Genomic DNA, 9508 nt, shown 5'->3' with positions numbered 1-9508 from the left:
GCAAGAGAATCACTTGAGCCCAAGAGCTTGAGGTTGCTGTGAGCTATGATGCCATAGCACTCTACCAAGGGGGACAAAGTGAGACTCTGTCTCAAAAAAAAAAAAAAATCAGCTACTCGGATAGGAACACTTTTCAATATTCCAGACTTGGTGTTAAGTGCTTATAGGCTTTCTTTCATTGAATCCAAAAACAAGGTAGGCTTCATCATCATCTCCATTTTACTGACTGAAAAACTGAAGTTCAGAGAAGTCAATGTACATAGTTGAGATCCAAATCCAAGGTTATATGCCCCCCTCCCAAACCTAAGAGAATTATATATATATATTTTTTATTTTATTGCTTATTTTTTTATTTCTTTGCCTTTTTTTGTTGTTGTTTGGACAGAGTCCCACCTCTGCCCCTGAGCAGAGTACAGTGGCGTCACAGCTCACTGCAACCTCAGACTCAGGCTGTGGGCATCCCACTGCCTCAGCCTCCAGAAGCTGCTGGGATTACAGGTGCTTGTCATGGTGCCTGGCGGGGGTTTTCCATTTTTTTTCATGAGTCGGGGTCTCTCTCTCGCTCAGGTGAGTCCTGAACTCCTGAGCTCAAGCCATTCTCTCTCCTCAGCCTCCCACAGTGCTGAGATTACAGGCATGAGCCACGGCACCCAGCCCTAAGAACATTATACATGCTGCCTCACAGAGACAGATAGGACCTGCCCAAAGTCAAAACCAGTGGGCCAGAGAAAGTGTTGTGAAGAACTAGCTAGGGCCATTGGATGTGCAAAATCAACCAAACACAGTCCAGTTTGGGGATATTTGCTAGACATTTAAGCTTTTGTGAATTTTGGAAGTAAACATCTTTCTGTTGTTTTATTTATTTATTTATTTTTTTTTTTTGAGACAATCTCAAGCTGTAGCCCTGGGTGGAAAGCCCTGGCATCACAGCTCACAGCAACCTCAAATTCCTGGGCTTAAGTGATTCTCTTGCCTCAGCCTTTCCAGTAGCTGGGATTACAGGCGCCCGCCACAACGCCTGGCCTGGCTATTTTTGTCGTTGTTGTTTTAGGTGGCCTGGGCCAGGTTCAAACCTGCCAGCCTTGGTGTATGTGGCCAGGGCCCTACCCACTGAGCTAGGGTCACCGCCTTTGTTTTTGTTTTTTGAGACAGTCTCACTCAGTTGCCCTGGGTAGAGTGCAATTAGCCCGGCATCATAGCTCACAGAAATCTCAAACTCTTGGGCTCAAGTGATCCTCTTCCCTCAGTCTTCCCAGTAGCTGGGACTACAAGCGCCTGGCACAACGCCTAGAGAGGTCTTGCTCTTGCTCAGGCTGGTTTTGAACTCCAGAGTTCAAAGGACACACCCACTTTGGCTCTCAGAGTGCTAAGATTACAGGCGTGAGCCAGCTTGCCCAGCCAGTAAACATCTTTCTAATAAGGCCAGGCATAGCTTATTTATTTGGTTAGAATAACAATTCATTAAGGTATGCTTCAATTTGCCCAACAGCTACCGTGCACATGAAATTATGTGTAAATCAGATTTTTAAAAATTAGAACAGAAAATGCGATTCTTTGAAGGTTAAATCTAACCTTAGGGTAAAGGACTCTCTTAGAATAAATTACTCCTTTTTATAACCATTCTGAAAATGAACAGATTCTTCCACTGGGCCATAATAATGTTCTAAGAGTACAGAGATGGTAACAATTAGAAATGACAAAACAGGCTTCTTGAAAATAGGCTACAGTAATGTTTCTCAAAGTGTGCCACAGATCCTGGAAAGGGAAGGGACCCATAAAGACAAAATCATTTTAATCATAATTCTAAGATTTTTTCACTGTGCTGTTGACATGTGTATTGAAACACAAAGCAATGATGGGTAAAACTGGCCATAGCCTGAATCAAGGCAGTGGTGCCAAACTGTCCAGCACTTCTTTTTTTTATTTTTATTTTTTAGAGACAAAGTCTCACTTTCTCACCCTCAGTAGAGTGCTGTGAGCTCACAGGAACCTCCAACTCCTGGGCTTAGGCAATTCTCTTGTCTCAGCCTCCCCAGTAGCTGGGACGACAGGCACCTGCCACAACACCCGGCCATTTTTTGTTGCACTTTGGCCGGGATCAGGTTTGAACCCTACAGTGTATGGGGCCGGTGCACTACCCACTGAGCCACAGGCGCCGCCCTGAACTAGCACTTCTATTCTTTACTGTCATGTACTCTAAGTAAAACAAGCAAACAAATCATTTTCACTTAAGTATGTTCTGATGAAATAGCAAAAATTAATTTTAATACATCTCAACTCAAGATTACACATCCTTTTACTATTCCGTGTGGAAAATGGGAAATGCACATAAAACATTTTGCTGCAAGCCAAGAACAAAGGTTGATCTCAGAAAACAATTCTGCAATTATTTGAGTTGCCAGGTGAACTAACTGCATTTTGTTTGAAATGCCCTTTTTACTCACATGAACAAGTAACAGACAAATTATGGTTATTCAGATTTGGGCGCCCAGCAGAACTTTTCTCAAATACAAATGAAGTGAGCATCATTTCAAGGAAATAACTGATAGAACTTGTGGCCAATGATTCAAGTTTTCAAATAAAAACAAGTGGAAAGGCTCGGTGCCTGTGGCTCAAGTGGCTAAGGTTCCAGCCACATACACTTGAGCTGGCGGGTTCAAATCCAGCCTGGCCCGCCAAACAACAATGATGGCTACAAACAAAAAATAGCTGGGTGTTGTGGCAGGCGCCCATAGTCCCAGCTTCTTGGGAGGCAGAGGCAGGAGAATCACTTAAGCCCAGGATTTGGAGGTTACTGTGAGCTGTGATGCCACAGCACTCTACCCAGGGCAACAGCTTGAGGCTCTGTCTCAAACAACAACAACAAAAAAAAAAAACAAGTGGAAAACTTGTTTCTATTACCTTGAGTTCAACAGCTTCCCAACACTTAAATTCTTATTTTAAAAAATGGTGTAGGTGGTAATATTAATAAGTATGATTTTTTGATATTGTGTAATGACATTTCTTTTTTTTCTTTTTTGAGACAAAGTCTCACTTTTTCGCCCTTGGTAGAATGCCGTAGTGTCATAGTTCACAGCAACTCAAACTCTCGGGGCTTAAGATATTCTCTTGCCTCAGCCTCCCGAGTAGCTGGGACTGTGGACGCCTGCCCTGGCGCCCTTACAGGCAGGGTCTTGCTCTGGCTCAGGCTGGTCTCGAAAGTGAACTTGTGAGTTCAGGCAATCCACCCACCTTGGCCTCTCAGAGTATTGGAATTGCAGGCATAAGCCACTGAGCTGGGCCATGTGTAATGACATTTCAGAGATCAACATTTAGAAGATTTGCTTAACTCAGTAAGTGAACTAATAAGCACTCGCTGATATTATACAACCATGTATGAGTAAAGTAGCCAAAGAATAAGCTAAGCCAATAGATTTTAATATAACACAATACAAAAGTTCACCACTCTGGTTTCAGATGCCACATTATAACTAACCTTTAAGAAACTGCCACTTGCTAAGTTCTAGTGTAGAATCAGAGACCAGCATCAACAGTTGTCTCAAAAGGCAGTTAAAATACTCCTCTCTGTTCTAATTTTTTTTTTTTTTTTTTGAGACAGAGTCTCACTATGAGATTTTCCACAGAGTCACCCTCAGGAGAGTGCTATGGTGTCACAGTTCACAGCAACCTCCAACTCTTGCCTCAGCCTCCCAAGTAGCTAGGACTACAGGCACCCACCACAATGCCTGGCTATTTTTTTCTTGTTGTTACAGTTGTCATTGTTGTTTAGCTGGCCTGGGCAGGATTTGAACCTGCCAGCCTTGGTGTATGTGACTGACGCCATAACCACCGTGCTATGGGTGCCGAGCCACCCAGCTATTTTTAGAGACGAGGTCTCACTCTGGCTCATGTTGGTCTCAAACCTGTGAACTCAGGGAATCCACCCACCTTGGCCTCCTAAGTGCTAGGATTACAGGCATGAGCCACTATGCCTACCCATTTTTTTTGTTGTTGTTTTGTTTTTTGAGACAGAGTCTCAAGCTGTCACCCTGGGTAGAATGTTGTGGCATCACAGCTCACAGCAACCTTAAACTCTTGGGCTCAAGCGATCCTCTTGCCTCAGATTTTCTACTCTTTGCTCAGGCTGGTCTCGAACCTGAGAGCTCAGGTAATCCACCACCTCAGCCTCCTAGAGTGCTAGGATTACAGGAGTGAGCCACCACACCCAGCCAGTTCCAATTTCCTAAATGGTAAATGTAATAGATAAAACAGGCATGAGCAAAGCTCTTTGAGGAAGAGTATAAAGTGTCCTGAAGCTAAAAAGTTTGAGAACTGTTATTCTGTAGCAACATTACATTGACCTTGCCACAGGGTAAACTGGTAAAGGCCATTTTATACTAACTCTAAAGTACAAAGGGCAAAGACATCTAAGCACAGGGCAGAATGTTCAATGAAAAACATTTTTCCACCCTGCATACAGTGGATATCAAGGAAATGCAAATTCCCCAGGAACAAATTCCCCAGAAGTGAGCAGGACAATGGTGTAAGAAGGAAAATGACCTGGATTCTGATATACACAATACCAGTCTCGCTAGATCAGGTGTCCTCAAAGTACGGCCTGCGGGCCACATGCAGCCTGCCTAGGACATTTATCTGGCCTGCCAGGTGTTTTTGCCACTGCTGCCTGTCCTGCTTAGGAGCCTACTAGTCGGCTCGGCGCCTGTGGCTCAAGCAGCTAAGGCGCCAGCCACATACACCTAAGGTGGCGGGTTCGAATCTCCAGCCGGGGCCCGCCAAACAACAATGATGGCTGCAACCAAAAAATGGCCAGGCGTTGTGGTGGGCGCCTGTAGTCCCAGCTACTTGGGAGGCTGAGGCAAGAAACTCGCTTGAGCCCAGGAGTTGGAGGTTGCTGTGAGCGTGATGCCAGGCACTCTACCCAGGGAGATAGCTTGAGGCTCCGTCTCAAAAAAAAAAAAAAAAAGGAGCCTACTAGTCCTGGGGCCTGCAGTCCGGCCCTCCAACAGTTTGAGGGACAGTGAACTGGCCTCCTGTTTAAAAAGTTTGAGGACCCCTGCTCTAGATGTTAGTCTTCCCATCTGCAAAGTGAGATATCAGAGTATTTTGTTTTCTTTTCTGCTTGCTTCCAGTTGTCAATACTATGACTCTAATCAGGGATCCCTAAATGGTAGCCCACAGGCTTCCTCTGGCTGTCAGACTGGCCATATCATGGTATCATGAAGACAACTGGCTGGAACTCAGTGAGCAGCTTCCCTTTTAGACAGAGAACTGATTTTCAGTGACAACCGCAATCCAAACCTCTAGACTTTTCTCAGCAGACATTTGCATTTGCAAACTCTGGAATGTAGGATACCTAAAAACCTTTCCAAATCTCAGATTCTATAATTCAGCTCTAGAGACAGAGTGTCTGTGTTCCTCACTCACTCTGCCACTTGCTGTTTGACTTTGGGCAAGTTACTTAACTTCTCTGGGCCTCGGTTTCCTCATATGTAAGGTGAAATAACATTGACCTCAAAGGGATCTTATGAAGCTTAGTAAGATGTTGCCTGACAGTACTCACAGAGTTCCTGGCACTGGACAGTACTCTGTTAACGTGGGCTATTATTATTAATGTCAACGTACATGAATGAAGTATTCCTTATTCTCCCTCCACGCTTCCTACCAACTCCCTTCCCAGCAGCTGTTGATTATACTCTCCCCGATCAAGCTTACCTCCATACCAATTCCCAGATTCCAAAGCCCCACATCCCAGAACACACAAGATCCTCCTTAGAACTCTGCTTCTTCCCCACCCTAAGTCCTTTCACTGCGTCCCGACCAGTTGCGGGTCCTTCACGACCACAGCTCGGCAGAATGGCCATACCACTGACCACTATCTCAGCCTCTCCTCCGCATTCTGGACCACTCAATCTCCTTTTCCCCTAGATAGAAGACCATTTTGGGTCGGGAAGTGGTGGTCCAGGGGTCTATGGCCTAAGATTTTGCACAGGGAGGGCACAGGAGGGATGGGAGAATAACTGCCCGACCTCCTGGAGGGGCCCACGGACACTCACCGTCCATCCCTAGAGGCGGCGGTTCCGGGTGCTCGAACCGGAAGCGGCCTCTACACTGTTTGCAGTTCCCCTGGTTACTGCGGAGTTTTGAACCAATGGTGGTAGAGCTCCACTCATTGAGCCCGCCCCTAGGAACGTGACGTCACGTCGACTCCCTGGAACTCCTCTTCAGATCTCCAAGTCCGACCGCCTCCCTGGGCCGCCGATTGTTGTGCGCAGGCGTGCTGGACCAGGGCTTTTGGCGGCGCGGTGCGCAGGCGCCCCGGGCGCAACCAACTAAGTAGCAATGGACGCGTTGGAGTCGTTGTTGGATGAAGTGGCTTTGGAGGGGCTCGATGGCCTGTGTTTGCCTGCGCTTTGGAGCCGTCTGGAGACTCGAGTGCCGCCCTTCCCGTTGCCTTTGGAACCCTACACGCAGGAGTTTCTGTGGCGGGCCCTTGCTACAAACCCGGGCATCAGCTTCTATGAGGAGCCTCGGGAGCGACCCGACCTCCAGCTCCAGGACCGGTGAGCGAGCGGCCTGGCCCAGCGGGCAGGCGGGCCTAGGGCCCAGGGTCTGAAGGAGCTGAGAGGGGTCTGGGGAAGGGAGTAGAGCTGAGGGAGAACAGCGAGTCTGAATGGGGGCGGGGGCGACGCAGTGGGGGGTGCCCTCGGCTTGAGGGCCCAGGAGTCGGGTGGAGTTGGGGGGTTATTTGATAACCCGTTTCTTCCGTGTCTGTGTTCAGGGGTGGCGGTGAACAGGACTGGGAGGATAGACTTCAGGCTTCCAAGAGTATTTCCGTTTACATTGGAGGTTAGGATTAGAGAGGGAAGGGAATTCAGAACCAGACATGGGACAATTGAGATGTGCAAACCTTTATGGAGCATTCGTCCAGTACCAGACTGGAGAGGCTAAGGCAGTTAGAAACCTGCTTATCAGCAAGTTTAGCGGTAACATTAACCTTTAAGGGCTCTTTTTACTGGCCAAGTACTATGCTAGGATTTTATTCTAGGAACTTGAGGAGATTGAACTCACTTAATCCCCACAATGACCCCAGAACGTAGGTGCTGTTATAGTCCCCATTTTACAGAGAAGGAAACTGAATCACACAGAGAGGTTAAGTTACCTGTCCACGGTTATGGGGTAATAATGGACTAAGAATTGATTTGAACCCAGACTGTCCATCTCTAGAGTCTGTGCTCTTAAGACATAATATGAGGGTCAGGGGAAGTTCCCAGAGCTAATACTGTCCAGGACAAGACTTAAAGGTTGGATTTAGGTAGCCATGTGGCAGAGTACTGTGAACAGAGAACAGCAGAGGTGAAAGGAAGGAAAAGTTAAGTTTGGCTGAAGTGTGGAACTGGAAGTAGGGAATGAGGAATAATAAATGACTTTTATATATGCTTATGACAATCAGGGACTGTGGTAAGATTTTTTTTTTTTTGAGAACCAAATTAAAATTTTAATTAATTCTTTTAGACAGTTTCACTCCGTTGCCCTGGGTGATGATGCTGTGGCATCATCATAGCTCATAGCAACCTCAGTTTTTTAGGCTCAAGAGATCCTCCTGCCTTAGTCTCCCAAGTAGCTGGGACTACAAGCACCCCCACCATAACATCTGACCAATTTTTTTGTTTATGTATTTTTAGTAGAGACGAGGTCTCTTGCTCAGGCTGGTCTCAAACTCCTGAGCTCAGGCAATCCACCCACCTCAGCCTCCTAGAGAGCTAGGATTATAGATGTGAGCTACCTCACCCGGCCTATTTATTTATTTTTTATTAAGAGTCTCACTATGAGACTCACTATGTCACCCTCAGTAAAGTGCAGTGTCGTCACAGCTCACAGCAACCTCAAACACTTGGGCTTAAGTGACTCTCTTGCCTCAGCCTCCCGAGTAGCTGGGACTACAGGCACCCACCACAAGGCCCAGCTATTTTTTGGTTGCAGTTGTCACTGTTGTTTAGCAAGCCCAGGCTGGGCTCAAACCTGCCAGCCTTGGTGTATATGGCTGGCGCACTACTCACTGAGCTATGGCGCCAAGCCTGGGCCTATTTATTTTTTATTTACTTATTTATTTTTGAAGCAGAGTCTCACCCTATTGCCTTTGGTAGAGTGCTATGGCATCATAGCTGACAGCAACTTTAACCCCTTGGGCTTAAGTGATCCCTTGCCTCAGTCTTAGTAGAGGCAGGGTATCACTTATTGCTCAGGCTGGTCTTGAGCTCCTGAGCTCAAGCAATGCACCGGCTTCAGCCTCCCAGAGTGCTAGGGTTACAGGTTTGAGTCACCTTACTTGGCCTATTTATTTTTTATTTCAGATTAATATGGGGTAAGTTAGGTTGCAATGTTTGTATTTGTTAAAGTCTCTGTTACAGTTGTGTCCCACATACAGGAGATGTGCCATATACCCTAATTGTGCCTGTTAGGTGGGAACACACCAATTATTTTATTTATTTATTTTTTTGAGACAGAATCTCACTCTGTCACCCTCGGTAGAAAGAATGCTATGGAGTCATAGCTCATGGCAACCTCACACTCTTGGACTCAATCCATCTGCTTGCCTCAGCCTCTGTAACAGGTGCGACTACAGGCACCTGCCACAATGCCCAACTAGTTTTTCTATTTTTAGTAGAGACAGGATCTCTCTCTTGCTCAGGCTGGTCTCAAACTCCCAAGCTCAGGCAACCCACCCACCTCAGCCTCTCAGACTGCTAGGATTGCAAGCATGAGCCACTATGCCCAACCTAATATTCTATATGGCATGTTATTTAATTTTTACAAGAACCTTTGGAGGTGGCTCATGTTATCCCCATTTTTCTGAAAAGACAATTGAGGTGCTGAGGGTTAGGTGACTTGCTCAAAGTCATCAACTAGCAAGGGCAGAATCCAGGAGGTCTATGTCCAGAATCCACTCTTAATCAAATTGTATTGGAATCAATGAATTTATAATCTATTTAAAGAGTTTATCATTTATCAGAAGGACAGGTGGAAGCTATTGAAGAGAGGGTCAGACTAGTGGCAAAAAATTGAAGTGGAGAGATTTGTAGTAATCTAGTCATGGATAAGCAGTCACGGACTGGCTCCCATAATGGGTATAGGAATGAAAAGAAGATGGAACTGAGACTTATTAGGCAGAAGAATCAAAAGAGTTTGGAGACTGTTTAGATGTGGGGTGTAAGGAAGGTTGGAATCAAGGATGATGCCCTCTGGTGGCTGTTGTTTGGGTACCTGAGTGATCCTGATACCTTTCCCTAAGGCAGGGAATACAGAACAATGGGGTGATTGAGTCTGGAGGAGTTGGGAACCTGCTGACGTTATACCCGGAGGAGCGAGTGGAATAGAGAAATGCCAGCACTGGCTCGATGCCTGTAGCTGAAGCAGCTAAGGTGCCAGCCACATACACCAGAGCTGGCGGGTTCAAATCCAGCCCAGGCCTGCCAAACAACAATGAAAACTACAGCCAAAAAGTAGCCGG

General features: G+C 46.3%; 2 protein-coding genes across 3 annotated transcripts in view; one reads left to right on the top strand and one right to left on the bottom strand.

Annotated features, from left to right (window-relative positions):
• Window positions 1–6060, bottom strand: part of KIAA0556 (KIAA0556 ortholog) — a 235310-nt gene extending 229250 nt beyond the window's left edge. Inside the window, exon 1 of the mRNA XM_003795751.3 lies at window positions 6054–6060. Within this exon, the coding sequence (XP_003795799.1) occupies window positions 6054–6060 (7 nt within the window). The remainder of the gene's footprint in view (window positions 1–6053) is intronic.
• Window positions 6061–6310: 250 nt separating this feature from the next.
• GTF3C1 (general transcription factor IIIC subunit 1) overlaps window positions 6311–9508 on the top strand; it is a 115469-nt gene continuing 112271 nt past the window's right edge. For both annotated transcript variants that reach the window (XM_023516723.1, XM_003795750.3), the window contains exon 1: window positions 6311–6560. In XM_023516723.1, coding sequence (XP_023372491.1) covers window positions 6340–6560 — 221 coding nt within the window. In that variant the 5' untranslated portion in view covers window positions 6311–6339. The remainder of the gene's footprint in view (window positions 6561–9508) is intronic.

This window comes from Otolemur garnettii, unplaced genomic scaffold (genome assembly GCF_000181295.1).
Source record: "Otolemur garnettii isolate 467f Iridium unplaced genomic scaffold, OtoGar3 scaffold00096, whole genome shotgun sequence".
NCBI lineage: Eukaryota > Metazoa > Chordata > Mammalia > Primates > Galagidae > Otolemur > Otolemur garnettii.
Note: the sequence above shows the minus strand (reverse complement) of the source record. Positions and strands in the feature narration are given on the sequence as shown.